General features: G+C 40.5%; 1 protein-coding gene across 3 annotated transcripts in view; it reads left to right on the forward strand.

Moving 5' to 3' along the window:
- Window positions 1-1,477: 1,477 nt before the first annotated feature.
- Window positions 1,478-20,867, forward strand: part of pemt (phosphatidylethanolamine N-methyltransferase) — a 105,577-nt gene continuing 86,187 nt past the window's right edge. For 2 of the 3 annotated variants that reach the window (XM_061967260.2, XM_061967262.2), the window contains exons 1-3: window positions 1,480-1,601; window positions 1,695-1,799; window positions 4,102-4,209. In XM_061967260.2, coding sequence (XP_061823244.1) covers window positions 1,701-1,799; window positions 4,102-4,209 — 207 coding nt within the window. In that variant the 5' untranslated portion in view covers window positions 1,480-1,601; window positions 1,695-1,700. Of the gene's footprint in view, window positions 1,602-1,694; window positions 1,800-4,101; window positions 4,210-20,867 lie in introns of all 3 variants that reach the window. The other variant, XM_061967261.2, reaches the window with a different exon arrangement.

Genomic DNA, 20,867 nt, shown 5'->3' on the forward strand with positions numbered 1-20,867 from the left:
CTTGTCTATAAATTATTAAACTATCACTCCATGCTTGATGGAAGACCTTGTTTTGTCGCACGCCATTTGCGTTCCAGCTTTCTACATGATAGTTGAAGAACTGTGGTTTCTTCTGTAAACCACGGGGTACGCCTTTTAGGGGCCTTTTTTTTTTTTAGCTTTAGCAGTGCTATAATAGTAACAAAGAAAACAAGAAAAAGAGGAGAAATAAAACCTTAAGGAAACATTTAAATTACAATATTTGAATCCACATACAACACTGAAGACTTTTAGTATAGCAGTATGTGGAATTAAATTATGAAATTGATTGAGCAAACAAGAACTGTTTAAACTCAAAGTGTATACAAAGTACAAGGAAATAAATCCTGATAGACATCTTGAACCTATTTTTTGTGTCGTCTCATTTGTTTGAATCTGCAATTAATTTTAAGATATTAACTTGCGTTTGAAACCCAAGAGGAAAAACTACTCGAACATGAGGGATGAGTTTAAAGAAAGAGGAAAAGGCAAATAATGGAAGCTCTGAGAGGATGTCGATTACTGCCATAATAGTCACCTGCCAGCTGGATATCACGCTCGCTTATTTTACACCATGATGCTCTCAGCTCCTGCATCTGACAGGCTGATGAACATACAGCATGCTTGGTCTTCTTGCACACTGATGGGAACCATGAAAACCATTAGAGGGAAGTGACTGCAACAGGAGAGAAAAACAGCAAATGGACTTTGATTGATTGATTGATTGAGACTTTTATTAGTAGGTTGCACAGTGAAGTACATATTCCGTACAATTGACCACTAAATGGTAACACCCGAATAAGTTTTTCAACTTGGGGTCCACTTAAATTGATTCATGATACAGATATATACTATCATATATATTATCATCATAATACAGTCATCACTCAAGATAATCATCAGGGTGTATACATTGAATTATTTACATTATTTACAATTCGGGGTGTGGAGGGGGGGGGGGGGGGGGGGGTTAGGTTTGGTTTGGACAAGTAAACAATTCTGCAGTGCAGGGATGAAAAAGGCTTAATCGTTTAATCACCATTTTCCATCCATCCATTTTCTACCGCTTGTCCCTTTTGGGGTATCTCAGCTTTAATTTAAAAAAACAAAAAAAATAGTAAACGTGCATTTAATTATGATGCTTCATGCTTACAATAGATGCATACCTAAAATCGCATGTAAAAAAACAAACAATGTTCATTTACATGACTTCAACCAAACTGTATGAATAAATTCTGCCAGCAGTTGTCACTATTGACAACACTAACCTACTGCAGACAGTGCAGAAAAACAAGGGGTGGATAATATTGCACTGGTATCGACCCCAAGGATTTATTTATTCCATGACTTTGTAAACATATATTATCAACATTGATAGGGGTAGTAGCAAAACACACACACAAACAAACACATACCTTATCCTGCCTCTTGTAAACGTACACGTGCAACATTTGAACAATAAAACAAATCCTCCCTCAAATGAATGGCAACCATCAACTCACACAACTAAAAGAACATACTACACTACATTTCCCACAATGCAGCACGGACGGGTGCTCGGCTGACAGGACACATATTACAGGGTACTGCACATTTTCACCTTTTAATTCAATATTTTGGACATTCTTCCACTTGATATTGTACATGTATTGGTATTGCATCGCTATTATACCCAGGTGTGAATGACAAGCTATCATTCCGGGGCGGGTAACAATCCTGCTGAAAAGTATCGTCGTGAACGCGACTGTTGTTCAGGCCTCAACAACGTGGACTACTCGAAGGTAAAACACACAATTAACACAACTAACTACAACCAGCATGGCTAAAAACCCCTCAGAATAGCTTAAATCTACGTTTGGAGCACAGACTGATATTAGCATGACAGCCCGGAAACTTACTGGTAGACTTTGAGCTTTCAAAATAAAAGTGCTACTTTCGACAAACATCTGAAAAACGTAAACACAGTGCTTTAAATCACACCATATTATTGCAGAGATCGAATGAAGTATAATTAAAACGAATCTGAATAACAGTCCACGTTTTGAGAATGTACTGTTCTGAGTCTTCTGGTAGGCGGAAACTGGCGTATTAGGCTTAGCAAATGTGCTAGCTTTATTTCTACACAACCTAAGAATATATAGAGCAGGCTGATTTTAAGGGGCTGTTTGGCGTTTGCAACTTGCTCAACGTTACATTTTTCAAACCATAAATATAACAAGAACACTAATGGCTAGCTTGTGTTACCATTATTTGTTTAGCTGAACATGTTTTTTAAACAATGTCAACATTTTTCACAATTACCAATCATAAAAAAACAGCGTAGTACATACAGTGCATAAGTGGGACAAAAAAAAAAAAAAAAAAAAAAGTATATATATATAACTTCTGATTAAATAAAAACGTATTTCGATAATTACATAAATGTGTCATTATATTTATAATTAAATGTATACATGTGTTATTAAATGTTTATTTAATGTCAAATTAAATGTAATTATTTAATGATAAAACATTTTTAAATGTCATGACTTAAGTATTTATTCTATTTTAATCATTGCACACTTTAATTATTGATTTAATGATATTTAATAATGTATTTAATGATTTGATTAATGATGACACATTAAAGTAATTATGGGCAGCAAGGTGGGAGAGGCGTTAGTGCGTCTGCCTCACAATACGAAGGTCCTGAGTAGTCGTGAGTTCAATCCCGGCCTCGGGATCTTTCTGTGTGGAGTTTGCATGTTCTCCCCGTGACTGCGTGGGTTCCCTCCGGGTACTCCGGCTTCCTCCCACCTCCAAAGACATGCACCTGGGGATAGGTTGATTGGCAACACTAAATAGTCCCTAGTGTGTGAATGTGAGTGTGAATGTTGTCTATCTATCTGTGTTGGTCCTGCGATGAGGTGGCGACTTGTCCAGGGTGTACCCCGCCTTCCGCCCGATTGTAGCTGAGATAGGCTCCAGCGCCCCCCGCGACCCCGAAGGGAATAAGCGGTAGAAAATGGATGGATGGATGGATGGATAAAGTAATTATTTATAAATGTATTTATTTATTTTGTCCCAAATGGCCCTCGTCAGCGCTTCATTAATTATTTTTTTTCAGACACACTCAGCCTTCGAAGTCAGTTGGCAGATTTGTTACGTGATTGTTACCTGATTACCTAACATGATTGGCTACCCGTCACTTTTGCTTGCAATGACTGGACTACATTTGTGTTTGTCCTGCCAACTGATTTTGACAGCTGAGTTTGACCAATTAAATAAAATATTAGAAGCACTGACACACATTTATTCATGGGTTTAAATACATTTAGTAAAATAAAACCATAAACCATACACTATTGTAATTAAATACACGTATTTATTTAAATACAATAGTGTGTGGTTTATGGTTTTACATTTAATGCACTAATGCAATACATAATAATAATAATAATAATCATGTAATACATTCATTTATTTAATTACAGTAGTGTATAATTTATGGATTTAGTTTATTTAGAACATGCGTAGAGTTACAATATTGAACATCCCATTTTTACAGTTTCTCATTACAACATGTTCGGAAAGGAGTTGGAGGAAGCAGAATTTCTTTAATCTTACCCCTTTTCAATTTCATAGCAATTCCTAACATATTTGGATAACTAAAGTAAAAAATCTGTGATAGTCAAGTGCAGTGGTGTCCAATGTTCGGCCTGTGGGCTATTTTCAAACTTTTTAAAAATTCTAGTAGCATATTCCATAAGTAAAATGGATACATTATCAGCCATTTAGAGTCCAGAAAAGGGTTCAGCGGTTTTACGTACTTTTGTGTTTACCTTCATATTTCATCATAAAATGTCTCTTGCCTTAGTTGGTTGGCTTCAAATGTCTGACTGTAGTTATGTTTTTGTTTTCATTTCAAAAATCTAAAATCAGGAGGAAATCTATTAAAACAAGACACATTGACATTTAGACACACTGAGTCTAAATGTAAACATTTCACCAAACCTAAAATGTCATGGCTATCACTATAGTAACAGTCTAATCATGAAACATTTATTGGGGGGTTTTTGTGCAAATTTTTGTTGGTCATTTCAGATGGACTTGAAAGTGTTTGAAGAAGTCTTCAAGCAAATCAACTTTCATGACTCCAATTTCCACATTGCTGTGATTGCAATTATTTTCAACCCCCTTTTTTGGAACGTGGTAAGTGTCACTGTTTAGATTTGTACTTTGAGTCACACCTCATCATGTTTGGCCAAGTGTGGACCTTAATACCAATGAATCATTTAGAAAAAGACAAATTTGTGCAAATCTTGAAGGTCCACACTTTTTTCTATGCTCTTCCTAATTTCTAATGTGTCTGGCATTGATAACTTTATTATGCATAATGAACATCAGCAAATTACTTGAGTTAATCAGCAAAAATACAATTTTAACTATATACAACATATATTGGCCAATCGTATAAATGCTTCAAAAGGCAGGTTTTTAAACAAAAGTTTTGTACACAATAAATACAAATGAGGGAAAATAAATACAAATTAATACTTCATTCTATTTGTTTAGTGTATTGTTTATTTACACTCTGAAACTACTTCAGGGTGCAAAACTAATCAACCAATCACACGTGCCAACAAACATGTTGGAAAAAGTATAGCATTTTTATGTAAATAACCCTTTACTACAACCCACGGGTAACCAAAGAAAATACCCACATTAAAACACAGAATAAAGTAACATCACAAAGCATGAACACACAAACATTTGGGCCTCACACCTGATTCCTCATGTGCAAAGGTGGAAAAAACTAACACATTATTTACTCACATTACAGTAGTTGTAATTACACGTACTGTACTATTTTGCAATTAAAAATATAAATAAAAAGCACAAAAATCTACGTACCAACAGCGGTGAATGATCGGTAGGACCTAAAGTACAATATCTATCACTCTTTCCACATCTGTTCATATGCATGCAAGCATATTTCATTGCTACCCATACGTGCATTTATTTGTGGTGGCACGTAGCCGTCTTAACACAGCTACTACGCACCTGTTCTGCCAGACAATAAGAAGACGTGTCAGGAAGGATCAGTATTGCCAATCTAGTGACTTTGCTGCTTTATTTTATACTATCCCGTCAACCCTTAAAGCGTGCAAAACACCTCTAAAGTTTAAAAAAGCGGAAATGTTGACACTAATCACAAATAATAACACAACTATTTGTCTTTAAAAATATGTTTAACATTTTTTTAGCCTTTTAAAATATTTACATTACAGGGATGTAACTGATGGTGGCGTACTTCCACGGCAAAATCATAGCTGCCACACCTTGAAACTAAGTGTTTTTAAGTAATATGATGTAGCCTCCAGAAGAAGTTAAAAGTCAGATGTTATTTTTAACTTTTATTTCCAATCTTACGATAACAGGCCCAATTCTAGCAGGTTTTACCTTCCGTGCAAACACTTTTGTCTCCGTGTTTCCCCAGACACTCAACAACAGTTCTTCATTCTCTGATAACCTGCTTTTAGGCACGGATGGTGTGTTTGCGGTCATGGGGAAAATGTACATCAAATCAAATGTAACACATTACCACCAGCAGGTTGTTACAGTATGAATGCAGATATACTGTATAGCAGGGTTGTCCAAACTTTTTGACATGGAGACCACATTTGGCTAATAAAAAATTGATCAAGGGCTGAAAGCCAACTGCATGTAAAGTAATTATATATACCGGTATACAGTTGTGCTCATAAGTTTACATACCCTGGGAGAATTTATAATTTCTTGGCCATTCTTCAGAGAATATGAATGATAACACAAAAACCTTTCTTCCACTCATGCTTAATGGTCGTGTTTATTGGCAAACAACTGTGTTTACTCTTTTTAAATCAAAATGACAAAATGAAGTAACCATATGACCCTGATCAAAAGTTTCCATACCCCAGTGACTTTGATCTGATAACATGCACAAAAGTTGACACAAACAGGTTGGAAAGGTTAATCAAGGTTCCAATCCTCACCTGTGACATGTTTGTTTGTAATTAATGTGTGTGTATAAAAGGTCAGTGAGTTTCTGGGCTTCTGACAGACCATTGCATCTTTCATCCAGTGCTGCACAGATGTTTCTGGATTCTGAGTCATGGGGAAGGCAAAATAATTGTCAAAGGATCTGTGAGAAAAGGTAATTGAACTGCATAAAACAGGAAAGGGGTATAAAATGATATCCAAGGAATTGAGAATGCCAATCAGCAGTGTTCAAATGCTGATTAAGAAGTAGAAAATGAGGGATTGAGGTAGACCAGCAAAGATTTCAGCCACAACTGCCAGGAAAATTGTTCGAGATGCAAAGAAAAATCCACAAATACCTTCAGCTGAAATACAGTACTCTCTGAAAAATTGTGGTGTGGCTGTTTCAAGATGCACAATAAGGAGGCACTTGAAGAAAAATGGGCTGCATGGTCGAGTCGCCAAAAGAAAGCCATCACTCCAAATTACTTTGTTCTAGAAGTTTTGAGGCTTATCGCTGTGCTGTTTGGCGTAATGTAAGCGGGATACTTTGTGACATTTGCGCATAAATGGCTTTCTTCTGGGGACTCGACCATGCAGCCCATTTTTCTTTGCATCTCGAACAATTTTCCTGGCTGTTGTGGCTGAAATCTTTGCTGGTCTACCTGAATCCCTCATTTTCCACTTCTTAATCAGCGTTTGAACACTGCTGATTGGCATTCTCAATTCCTTGGATATCTTTTTATACCCCTTTCCTGTTTTATGCAGTTCAATTACCTTTTCTCGCAGATCCTTTGTCAATTATTTTGCCTTCCCCATGACTCAGAATCCAGAAACATCTGTGCAGCACTGGATGAAAGATGCAATGGTCTGTCAGAAGCCCAGAAACTCACTGACCTTTTATACACACACATTAATTACAAACAAACAGGTCACAGGTGAGTATTGGAACCTTGATTATCCATTCAAACCTGTTTGTGTCAACTTTTGTGCATGTTATCAGGATCAAAGTCACTGGGGTATGTAAACTTTTGATCAGGGTCATTTGGGTACTTTCTTTTGTCATTTTGATTTAAAAAGTGTAAACACAGTTGTTTGCCAGTAAATAGCTTCACACAACCATTAAGCATAAGTGGAAGAAAGGTTTTTGTGTTATCATTCATATTCTCTGAAGAATGGCCAAGAAATCATAAATTCTCCCAGGGTATGTAAACCTACAAATGTTTACACATAGAGAAATTACACAACATTCACACACCAAACATTGCACACACTGTATGTGACTTATGCCAATTAGCGTTGTCGTCCTCTACTGGTCAAATTTAGCGCTACATGTATTAAACGAGGTTTGATCGGCAAAGTTACTCTCAGACAAAAAACAACACGACCACAAATACAAAATACATCACAAAGACCGCAATTTCAATACAAAACAAACGAATTATCTTCATGCACAATATCTACTTACAAATATTTAACCAAGTTCCGTGAAGAAGCTTACACGCTGGGATTTCTACCATTGTTGCTGCTTGTCTGGATCAATGTGTTCGTCGCCGCCAGAAAACAATGACTCGAGCACTTGTTTGGGGTAGAACATTCATACTGTGTTGTCCAGTCGTTATTAAAAGTCAGATTTTTATAATTAATTTTGATTTTTTTCCAGGGTTGAAGGAGTAGCCTTTTTCTACCCACCCCACTGCTGCTTCATTGTGACACATTCCTCGCTGCTGCCCCTGCAGGGTGGCGGGAGTACTGCATACATGATCAACCCTAGTTTGAATGGTTTAATAAAGCCTATTTGGGTGATGTTCGGCGGACCAAATGAAAAGCTTTGGTGGGCCAGATGTGGCCCATGGGCAGGCAGTTATTAGCCTATTATTTGCACACTATTGACTGTGATGCCCCGAAAATTTGGCCGCCGAAAAAAAACTTTGAACACTGCAAACAGCACTGCCGAAACCGGATGTTGTGATGACTTTAACAAGACACATGTGATTGTCTGGAGCGTAGTCATCATGTCTGTGATGTGGACGTAACTTCAATATATCCCAGATATACCCGCAGTCAGCGATCTACAAAATGTGCAAATATTAAGAGGACAGTGGCGGTTTTTAAAGGGAGAAAGTCCAACTGGAGCAGCAGTGCAAAGCAAGTGTGAAGTCATGCTCGCTGCAGCTTGCTTGTTCTTGAGGGACAGAAGTGGAGTCTCTAAACACAAGTACAGTCTATAATAACACCAGAAAAGGAGTCCAGATTTGTTGCTAGTCGTTTTCGATAAAGAAAAAGTAACTAAAAGTCTCTGGACACTTGACAATTCTCAACAAATTACATTCATTGTACAATAAGCAGCAATGATTGAAAATATAGCCAAACGATAAAATATAGAAATATATGTTACTACTAATTAATGATGACACAGATTTGTTTTAAAATTTATATATACATTTTTTGAGCCTTTTTAAAGAATATCTTATCATCATAGCAAATTATGGAAACTATACGATGACGTCATGGTGACCAGGCTCCTAACCACGCCCCCACCACCAAAGAATCTTGTCATTCGAGGGGAAACTCTGCATTACATACATACATACATACATACATCACTACAAATGAAATGCACATTGCAACACTCATCATTTTCATCCCAGATGCATTTGCATGTATAAATTTGCCCATTACCGTCATTAATTATATGTGCTGTTATCACTCCTGTCTTGTATTTAATGTAGAAGTTAAATTGAGAAATACACACAATTGCAAATTCCCACCAACTCATAACCTTAAATCCAAACCCTACAGTTTAGTTTTGTAATAATCTGGTTTGCTAGTTAACATGGTCAAGATAAGCATTGGCCCATAACTTTTAAATGTGATTCTCCCCATCAGCAGCTGCTTTCCTCTCCAAATAACCTTTTATTGGTGACTCATGCTGCCCACAGTCACACCTGCACATGTAGCGCCCTCTTTGTAAATGTGAAGACAATTATTTTCCCTTTGGTAATTGACGCTGAGGATCATGGTGGACCTGCACTGTTCCTAATTGTCACTTTATATGCATAGCAATAGACTATTAGCTGCATGTCTTTTTAGCTAAATGCACAAATTCATTGACAAATGATGTCTGGATAGATTATTTTTAGCTTTTGCCATTTCGATACCTGCGGAAAGACAAAAATACAATAAAAATTGTTCCTGCATACGCTACTATACCTATCTATGTGATGTCTAAGCTTTTTGATATTGTTTTTTAACTAAAGACAAATACCCAATACATGCTTTAGGATAAAAAAAATCAAACCAGCATGTCTTTCTTAGTAGTGATTAAAAAATATATGTTTTTCAGTTAAAATGCATTTTATGTCATACTGTGTATTCAAATTAGGGGGAATTGTGGGGTTAAGAGTGGAACAAGACAACGAGAGACAACAAAAACTCAAGAACAGCAGAGCAACATCAGCAGAAACAGTCTTGACAAATATGATACCAGTATTCATGGAACCGTATTAATACAGTACTGGAAACAATCATTATTACACTATAATATATAAATATAGCATTAATAGCAATTATCATATTAACAAAGAGTAATGATATTCACCTCTATTATTAGCATTATAACAATTTGAATGTAGCAATAAATACATTAGATAAATAAGTAGATTATAGGAGGAAGGATAACAAAATAAATTATATTATGTTACCTTATACAGTATTATATGGATATTTAAAAAAATGTACAGTATTTTACTCAAATTGTGTTGTTTTAAAAAATATTGATAAAACAACAAGATGACTACATATAACTAGAAGGTTACTAAGGTCATGTCCACATAACTCGGCATGTAACAATATGAACATTTCATATTTTCTTGTGACCCCAATTATCGCAGTTATTCATGTAGTCACTGTATTGTTAACCGTGCTCAAAAAGTACTTACATACACACACTGAAATCTTTAAATCAGGTTTTAATTGAAAGTGAATAAATAAATACACACAATACTGTATACTATCCTTAGCAGAAGACACATTTACATGTTATTGTACATACTGTACCAACCACAAAAATACATAGTACATGTATCCGGTACAGTCTTTATATCCACCACATTTGATTTAAAGTGACTTCTGGGGTGTTACTGTTAAGAACTGATCAAGGGGGTGATGCAGAGACAGGAAGCAAGGTTGAATAACAAAAAGGGAAACATTTAATAAGTCCAAAAAGGGCAACAAAAGGCGATGGGGCAGAAGTGCACACCAAGAAATACCAACCATAACAGGTTCCTCAGGGGTCGGCGGGGGAAAAATCAGGGCGCACTAAGCACAGCATAAAGTCCTCGTTAACTCAAGGAAGCTAGGAAACAAACACAAAGAGGTTAGGAATAACAGGACTAAGGAGAGGCACATACCAAGACTGACGAGGCGAAGCAGGCGCATACATGTGCGGAGTTCAGGAAACAATAACCGGCAAGGTCAAGCTGTAAGTGACGAGCCTCAATACTGGGGGGCTAATTGCTAGCAGGTGTGCCTCAAGGTCCGCCCCTCGCCGAGGACGAATCACTAAAAATACAGGTGCAGACAAAGGAAAAGGCAGGAACACACTAAAACACAACAGTAACCCCCCCTTAATGGGCTTACCTGGCTTCTCAGGAAAACGATCATAAAAAGCAGTTAACAGTGAAGGGTCTAGGATAAGTGATCGCGGGACCCAGGATCGGTCCTTGGGGCTGTAACCCTCCCAGTCGACCAGATACTGGAAACCCCTGCCCCTTCTCCTCACGTCGAGAATGGCCTTGACTGTGAAGGCAGGAACACACTAAAACACAACAGTTACTTTCACAACTTTCGAGGAAGCCTATAAACTATAAATATGTTATTATAAATTAGCAATTTAAAGTTCTAATTAGCATGATGATTTAGGGCTGATGTCATTTGTCAACTTCGAACTTTGGTGTAAAGTTGGGCCCACAACTTGTACCAAGACATTTTTTTGGGATAATGTGCCACCTTCACTCAATGCCTACCAGAGTTTCTTTTCAGTACTTGATAAGATTTATTCTTGTCACCCTTCTTCTCCATCACACCTCCTACCTTCCATTTATTAGTTCACCTAGTTTCTCATCTTCCTCTGTTTCACATGTTCCGTTAACCTTTCAGCTCCCTGTTCTTTTTGGCTCGTTGGTAGGAGTGAGGTTGAACACTTCATTGGTGTTGTGCTTAATTTTTAATATTGGTGAACAAATTTAAAAGAACACAAATGTTTTAAATAATTGCTTCTTTTAGATAAACCAGGACATGGTAAAGAGAAACACAGATTTAACTATTTTCTTTTTTTTTAAACATTATCATACTTAATAATCAAATTACGATTTAAAATTGATTAATCGTGCAGCCCTCGGTCTAACAATGTCATTTAAATATGGAACATTCCATATTTAGATGTGATATATGGCCCTAAGGTATATGGCAACAATATGTTCTTTGTCATTTACTGAGTTTTGTGCTATCCAATTGTGCTTTATATGTTGTGTTTACTGAGAGGAGGTGACGGCAAACAGACACCAGGCGGCAGTATATACAATTATTTATTATATATAAATATATATAGTCAACATATATATATATATAAATGATAATAAACAATACTACTAAACTAAGGAAATGGAGTGTGAACTAGAATACAAGAGTGTGTGGTGTAAGACTATGTGTGTAGTTAACTGAAGTGAGTGTTACCAACGTGTTGAACGAGATACGAGGAAGTCCATGGGGCAGGCAGGTTATCCGGGGCGAGAGAGAGGCGTCGGAATCCAGGGGCGAGCAAGAGGTCGAGGAACGAAGGAAGCAGTCAGAGTCCAGAGGGAGATCCAGGGTAAAATGAGACGCACAGCTCACTTTCCAGGCGACGGAGGGTAGGTACACCATTGAGAAAGCTAAGTTCCCGCGCCGATCCTTGGGTCCACTGGTCCTTTATTGAGCCTGCCCTCATCAGACCCAGGAGTGTAGATTGCCGGTGAGTGATTGCAGCTGGTGGCTGCTGCAGGGCGGGGACGCGCGCGGCGCGTCCCTGGATGTGCGCACCCGTGGGCGTGTCCCGAGGTGCGCACAGACGGATGAGCGGCGTTGGCAGGAGCCTGAGCCGTAACAGTACCCCCCTCCTTATGGACAGCTCCCAGATGTCCTACAGGTCGTACCACAAAAGGCACAGGAAAAAAATTCAAGGGAGGGCGGAGGGGTGAATTGGTGGTGGGTCGCCGACCCAAATGTCCCCGAATCCACCGAGGACGAGTCTGGTGGCGGCGGCGAGTAGAACGCCGCTGAGGCCGGCGAGGCGGGCGACCAAGGAACGGCCACCATCTTGGCCGTCGGGAAGGCAGACGCGAGTAGCGCAATGGTGCGTCTCGCCGGAAACGAGGAGGAGACGTCTGAGGCGTGGAAGCAGCAGCGGAAGTAGTCATCGGCGTGGAAGCAGCAGCGGAAGTCATAGGCGTGGAAGCAGCGGACGTCAAAGGCGTGGAAGCAGCGGACGTCAAAGGCGGAGACGAGGAGGGCAGCTGAGGAGCCGGCCGAGGTGCTGAAGTCGGCGGAGCCGGCCGAGGTGCTGAAGTCGGCGGAGCCGGCCGAGGTGCTGAAGTCGGCGGAGGAGGCCGAGGTGCTGAGGTCGGCGGAGCCGGCCGTGGGGCAGAGGTCGGCGGAGCCGGCCGAGGGGCAGAGGTCGGCGGAGCTGGCCGAGGGGCAGAGGTCGAAGCCAGCCTGGGAGCTGGTGGAGACGTGGGGGCCAGCCTGGGAGCTGGTGGAGACGTGGGGGCCAGCCTGGGAGCTGGTGGAGACGTGGGGTCCAGCCTGGGAGCTGGTGGAGACGTGGGGTCCAGTCTGGGGACTGGTGCTAACTCGGAGGCTAGCCGAGGGGCTGGTGCTAGCTCGGACGCTAGCCGAGGGACTGGTGCTAGCTCGGACGCTAGCCGAGGGACTGGTGCTAGCTCGGACGCTAGCCGAGGGACTGGTGCTAGCTCGGACGCTAGCCGAGGGACTGGTGCTAGCTCGGACGCTAGCCGAGGGACAGGTGCTAGCTCGGACGCTAGCCGAGGGACTGGTGCTAGCTCGGACGCTAGCCGAGGGACTGGTGCTAGCTCGGACGCTAGCCGAGGGACTGGTGCTAGCTCGGACGCTAGCCGAGGGACAGGTGCTAGCTCGGACGCTAGCCGAGGGACAGGTGCTAGCTCGGACGCTAGCCGAGGGACAGGTGCTAGCTCGGACGCTAGCCGAGGGACAGGTGCTAGCTCGGACGCTAGCCGAGGGACAGGTGCTAGCTCGGACGCTAGCCGAGGGACAGGTGCTAGCTCGGACGCTAGCCGAGGGACAGGTGCTAGCTCGGACGCTAGCCGCGGGACTGGAGCTAGCTCGGACGCTAGCCTCGGGACTGGAGCTAGCTCGGACGCTAGCCTCGGGACTGGAGCTAGCTCGGACGCTAGCCTCGGGACTGGTGCTAGCTCTGACGCTAGCCTCGGGACTGGTGCTAGCTCTGACGCTAGCCTTCGGGACTGGTGCTAGCTCTGACGCTAGCCGAGGGGCTGGTGCTAGCTCAGAGGCTAGCCAGGGGGCTGGGAGCTGTGGCTGGGAAAAGCGAAATATAGGTGGAATAAGTCTGGCAGGGAGTAGCCTGTTTTGGTGCGGCTGCGCCACCCCATCAGTACAGCCACCAGTACTATCCCCCCCCTCCGAAAGCGGATGCCAGACGCTTCTTGCTGGCTGAGGAACAGTCTCTAAGGGTGGGAGGAGGGTATCCAGGCGACGAGAAAATTCCTCCTTGCTCATATCGCTACTAAACATCCCCTTCCAAGACATGTCGACAGGGCAAGAAAAATACTCCCGTGTGGAGCGAAAAAAAGAAAAAGACATTGTGAATGGGGCAAAAAGAGGAAGAAAAAAAATTTTCACAGGGGGCGGAACTAAAGTCACTGGGGGCGGGGCTAAAGAACTGTGCCGTCAGGTCCTTAATTATGGCGGGAACTTACTGTTGTGTTTACTGAGAGGAGGTGACGGCAAACAGACACCAGGGGGCAGTATATACAATTATTTATTATATATAAATATATATAGTCAACATATATATATATATAAATGATAATAAACAATACTACTAAACTAAGGAAATGGAGTGTGAACTAGAATACAAGAGTGTGTGGTGTAAGACTATGTGTGTAGTTAACTGAAGTGAGTGTTACCAACGTGTTGAACGAGATACGAGGAAGTCCATGGGGCAGGCAGGTTATCCGGGGCGAGAGAGAGGCGTCGGAATCCAGGGGCGAGCAAGAGGTCGAGGAACGAAGGAAGCAGTCAGAGTCCAGAGGGAGATCCAGGGTAAAATGAGACGCACAGCTCACTTTCCAGGCGACGGAGGGTAGGTACACCATTGAGAAAGCTAAGTTCCCGCGCCGATCCTTGGGTCCACTGGTCCTTTATTGAGCCTGCCCTCATCAGACCCAGGAGTGTAGATTGCCGGTGAGTGATTGCAGCTGGTGGCTGCTGCAGGGCGGGGACGCGCGCGGCGCGTCCCTGGATGTGCGCACCCGTGGGCGTGTCCCGAGCTGCGCACAGACGGATGAGCGGCGTTGGCAGGAGCCTGAGCCGTAACATTATATTGTGTTACATATGATAAAGACCATCATTTTTTTTTAAATACGTTTTTGTTTGTTGTTTTTTGCTTGAATGATAACTCATATTTTCATAAGAATTGGTTGATATACAAGACTAGTTCTATCTTTTGGTTGCCCCCCCCCCCCCTCAAAATCCAAACAAATCCCAATATTTAATAAAGGAATATTTGCATCTTTTTAGTAGAGATAATTAAAACTGCAGCACAATAAATACATATCACTTTTGTTGCAAATTCAAGGACTAATTTATCTGCATATTTCATCTTACATTGTAAGATGAAATATGCAGATAAATTACATGTACATCAGTGCAGATAATGACAACTATCTTCATGCCAAACATACATTGTGGGGAGAAGAGGATACCTAGGTCCAAGTACCAGCCCTTGCACATATGATAACATTTTTCAATCAAATCTAGACTTGTGTAGATCAGTTAAGATAGGAAAGATAGATGTCAAGCTGACATTAGATGCAAGGAGTGGTCATTCTGTTCTGTTTTACTTCCTCCAGACGGGCATCTCAACCAGCATCCCGTTGAAGTGACATTAGATAACAAGATGTGGGAGCCAACTATTTATTAATGTTTGGAAAGCATCAGTGCTGTTTTCAAATATTGTTGCTTTAGAGAGTGTTGATAACCACACTTGAACACATTTGGGCTCCTTGGGCAAAAACTAAGAGCCGAACGAGGTGGTGATTACAAACAAGTGCAACAGCAGCAGCCTGTAAAAAGTGCAAGTGATGAATCAGCAGGTTTGATGATTGGTTTCAGTGATGTAATACTCATTTTTACGGTTCCTTTTATGTCCAGTCTTGGGGTGGGGGGTTTCAGAATAGGCTTTAAGTAATACATTTATATCCGCTGTGTCATTTCTTTAGGGAATTAATTGAGTCATATGGTGTTAAACATGCTCAATATGACGTACATTGAGAGACTTTTTATATTTGCTGCTTTATAAGTGAATGGACTCAAACATCACAACAAAGGGAAAATCCATCCATCCATTTTATACCGCTTTTCCCTCTCTGGGTTGCGGGGTGGCTGGAGCCAAAGCAAGCTCTACTCGGGCAGAAGGCAATATTCTTTATATTGTAGTATATTCCGTACTATTCTCTTCTCTAATAGACTACTCACTGACTGGGCAGGTCAACCATTTAAACAGAGTTGGGTAGAGTACCCAAATATTGTACTCAAGTAAGAGTACCGTTACTTTTAGAACAATATGTATAAAAAAAAAAGAAGAAAAAAAAAGTAAAATGTAATCATACAAATAAGTACTTGAGTAAGAGTAGGTAAGTGTTCCGTGAAGAAACTACTCAAGTATTGAGTAACTTGTGAGTAACTTTTTTGATTTTTTTTAGTAGTTATTTTATAATGGTTCTTGGACTACAATTGTAGTTGATCATACAATTTGTTGCAAAATGTTTTCTCTAGTTAGAAGTTGAATTCTTGTAGGCTGAAATGTGAACATTTCTACTGACACAGATGGCAGCACATGATAGAAATGTTAATTTTACTAGTTTGAAAGTAGTCATTGAAGATTTGTGCTGTTTTGTTTGGCGTCATGTCACTTTTTACAGCAAGTACGTTTCTATGCACTAAATTAGTCTGATTTGTCAAATAATTCAGTTTCTTCTATTTTCAAAGCGACATGTGGAGTTGTAGTTTTTATGATCTTATCTATAATGTGACTGATGGCCATACGCAGTGTGCCTCGCGTAAACTAGGGGGCAATTGTGGTCAGTTTAGCTATGTGGAAATGTTAATACAGTAGAAGACGAAAACGCTACATACTAATAAGTTTGCGTTAGTAACTTTCAAGCTCCGGATATAACAGGTAACTACAGCTTCCCACTGCTATTTGGTGTTGTTGGCAATGTTCGTATGTGTTTAAATGACACTTGTGGTTATTAGGATCATTTGAGAAATACAACAAGATTGCTATTTTAGTCACTGGTGTAGGAGGTTTCGACTTACCAGTTGTCTCAAACAGCCGGGATATGCTGGCGTCATGTCACATAATTAAATTGTCTTATTTTGGAAACATTCTGACAAGTAAGTTTCTATTTTATCATACTGCCGGTCAGTGTTGATTTTGACAGCAGTTTTTTTATTTAGTTTTAATTATAGTCTTTTGACGAAAATGTATTTTAGTCGACTAAAATTAGTACTCACTAAAATATAAACAGACAACGCATCTTTGAAGTTGTCTTGAAAGCACTTTTTAATAATTATTTATTATTGCAGATCATCTCAAGGGGTTAGTGTGTGTGCCCGGGTTCGGGGTCTTTCTGTGTGAAGTTTGCATTTTCTTCCCGTGACCGTGTGGGTTCCCTCCGGGTACTCCGGGTTCCTCCAAAGACATGCAGCTAGGGATAGGTTGATTGGCAACACTAAACGGTCCTTCGTGTGTGAATGTGAGTGTGAATGTTGTCTGTCTATCTGTGTTGGCCCTGCGATGAGGTGTTGACTTGTCCAGGGTGTAAGCCGCTTTCTGCCAGAGTGCAGCTGGTACAGGCTTAATAAACCATCTTGTAAGAAGCATAAACAAGAGAAACCTACATCGTAGGACTGGTTGATTGCCATTTGAAGTCCCTTGGAGTAGGATTCGGATTCGGCTGCGTATCTGGCAGCCTCAGTCATGGAAAGTGGGAGGGGACTACAGAATTTTGACCGTGATTCCAGTACCATTTCTGGCCACATTATTAAATATGGCACCTTTTTTAAAAAACGTTTTCAAATGTTGAATAATAAATGACTAAAATGGTCACATGAAGAAACTAGTTGTATTCTAGATTGGCAGGCAAGGACTACAAAAGTAATGGTTAAATAAGCAGTCTTGCTTCTTTTCTACGGTCTCTACTCTATGAGTCATTTGGAAATATTAGTTTAGGCCTACTTACTGTTGCGCAGATGTTCTGATGATTAGCCTGCAGAATACGCTTCAAGGTGGTTTTATTTTTACTGTAGAAAATCAAGCCACAGGGTTTACAACACACCTTGTTGTTTAGTTGCAAAAGTAAAATGTCTTCATATGTCTTCTCTTTCTTACAGGCGTAGAAGACATATTGAAATGATGTGTGCAACAATACGGTAGGGATGTAACGATATAAGAATTTCATATTGCGGTTATTGTAACCAAAATTATCACGGTTGTCATTATTATTGCAGTATTGTGGAAAGTTTTTTAAAACATAACTAAAATAAATAGACACACTGTTAAAAACGCCACTAGTATGCATGTCTTGAGTTTCTAATGCCTTTGAAGTGTTTTATTCCTGTGTTGTATCTGTTTTGATAGCTAGACCTTTATTGATGTATTGTAATTAATGGTTTGTAGTGTAGCACTTTAATATTTATTTAAATGAAAAGTGCGTGATAAATAAAGTCTGGTAAAATTATGAATTACTTTTGGCGTGGGTTGTCCTACTCTGTTCAGCGGTACCTGAACGCACCCTAAAACACCTGTGTTATTTCCTCTGAGGAAAGATTGATCATCATAACTCTGTGCGAAGAGAGCATGGCTTGTAGGTTCAATGTGCACAACTGAATAACTTGGTTTGTCAGACAGTAATGTGTTTATACACATTTGGATTGAAGTATGTTGTTTTTAACGGGGAAATACGTATGTCTCTTGTTTTCATGTTAGCATTTAAATGGTAAATGGGTTGTACTTGTATAGCGCTTTTCTACCTTTCTAAGGAACTCAAAGCGCTTTGACACTATTTCCACATTCACACACACACATTCACACATTCACACACTGATGGCGGGAGCTGCCATGCACGGCGCTAACCAGGACCCATCAGGTGCATGGGTGAAGTGTCTTGCTCAAGGACACAACGGACGTGACTAGGATGGTAGAAGGTGGGGATTGAACCAGCAACCCTCAGATTGCTGGCACGGCCACTATCCCAACTTCGCCACACCGTCCCCCCATTTAAGCTAGCGAGCTGGCACAAGTCAATCCGCCGTGAGTTTATCAAATTGCAGTTATCAATCTCAGTTTCTTCGGTCATTTTAATTCATAAGGTTAATACTAACCTTTGGGAGTTTTGCCGCCGTCATCATCATTATCGTTTATCGTTTCCCGGTGAAAAATCCAAACCTTGTGTAGTTGTAGTTCTGATTGGTTCCCCGGCGTAAGGCTCCGTTAGATTGGTGAACTGGAGTCAAACGTCACTAAAGCTTACGCTGGATTGGCGAAACAGTCATGCGACAGTGCTTGCCGAAAGAAAGCTTGCTGACAAAATGAATTTGTCTTTGCAAGTCTTAATCAATAGATTGTAAAATAATTATGATGCTAAATAAATGTAACGATTGCAATGAAACTCAATGTTACGGAGTAAAAGTAGCGTTTCTTCTTCACAAAAATACTCAAGTAGCTTGTTACTGTTTATCACTGCTATTATGATAGACGGTGAGTTAGTACTTGTTGTATTCAGATGACGTGTTAGTGTTACTGCTGCTGGGATGAGATAGGAGCGATTCAAAAACGCGACTTTCCTTCATAGTTATTGCATGCTGTATGTTCAAATGTTTAAGCATATTGCTGGTAGGGCCTCCTATTGATGAAATAGCAGCCTTGCGCTTTCTTTGTAAAATGTAGCCAGACTATATAGTGTTTGTTTTGTCCGTGCGCCGCCATTTTGCAATCTGACATCACTATACACGTTGCGTAATGGCGTCATATCCACCCGCAAGAATTGTTAAGGTAATCCTTTGCAAAAATAGCAAGCGATTCCAGAGGCAGTCCTGTCTAGTTTTACGCCCAGGGCGAACCATCCCTTAAAGCACCCACCCTCCAAAAAAAGACTTACCCCCAAACCATGCCACAAACACAACAATGTTTTATTATTTTATATTTGAGCTATTAACAAGAACAGAGAAAAAACAAAAACGAAATGAAATACAGTATATAAATATAAATATATGAATTTAGTGTTTTAGTGTTTTTCAACCAGTGTTTTTCACCCTGTTTACAACTGGCATTAACATTAACAACAGGTGTGAAGTGCAATCTAAAACTTGATTTATTTAGCTTTCTTTCATGCAAAATCATCAAGTACATCATCATGCGAAATCTGTTGTGCAACTGTATGATTGATGCTGATAATGACAAGTCCAGAGAGACGCTCCTGTGACATCGCGGACCTCAAGTAGGTTTTAATAAGATTCAGCTTGAAAAAAAACCTCCTCTCTGCTTCAGCTACTGTCAGTGGAACGGTCAAATTAATTCTGAGTGCAATCCGTAGATTGGGATATATTTCTCATGGATGAAAGTCGGCAGCTCAAGCAGAGTCATAGACTTGATTGGAAGTCAGGGAAGTTCTTCAGCTCCTGCACAAGCTCTTTACCATCTATGTCTAAGTGTCACTTAAAATGTAGTGTAGTTTGCAGGGTCTCGCATTGCTTTTGCAGCTCTCTTTGTCTGGGAGGTTTCTGAAATTAGATAGCACTCCAAACTTCACTCTCAAATTCTGCAGTGTGGAAAATTATTTCCTAACCAGCTGAAGCTGCAGCATCAATAACAGTATTGACTTCCAGCTTCTTCAAAGCATTACTTAAATGCTCATCAAATGCCTCATAGGAGAAGTGACACTTTGTGGCCCTCAGTCCTTCATTTTTTCACACGTATTCTTGGCTATCTGTGCTGTCACAAAGCCTGTTGCTGTGAAGATCTTTCCCAATCCTATTGAGAAGACTGACTTCTACATCAACTTGCATGTTGGGAGACTGCATTAACTTGCTCACATGATGTGTCTGGCTCAAGATGTCGTACCACACCACTTCACAGATGCTGAAGACGTAGGATCCCACCTCTCACCTCAATCAGTGCCTCTCCTACAGCAGCTGCCTGATATCTCAGAGACTCAACACTCACTTTTTTCCACATTTTCTTAGTCCACATCTTTAAAGTGATGCCCACATGTTTTTTCAGTATGGCCCATCTCTGAGGGAGGCTGAAATCAGGGTGAAAAGCTAGTGTAAGGTGTTACAATAATTCATGGAAGCCTTAGAAGTATCGGCCACAACCAAATTCAGGGTATTAGCCCAAAAAAGAGCTCTTGTATTAATTTGTAGAAGATTGGCTTCATCACCCTTGTTTTTCCCCTTCACGTTTGCCCCACTGTCATAAGCCTGTCCTCTGCATTCAACAAAAGGAAGTTTCAGTTCTTCTAGTGCAT

Source organism: Nerophis lumbriciformis, linkage group LG11, assembly GCF_033978685.3.
Source record: "Nerophis lumbriciformis linkage group LG11, RoL_Nlum_v2.1, whole genome shotgun sequence".
Classification (NCBI taxonomy): domain Eukaryota; kingdom Metazoa; phylum Chordata; class Actinopteri; order Syngnathiformes; family Syngnathidae; genus Nerophis; species Nerophis lumbriciformis.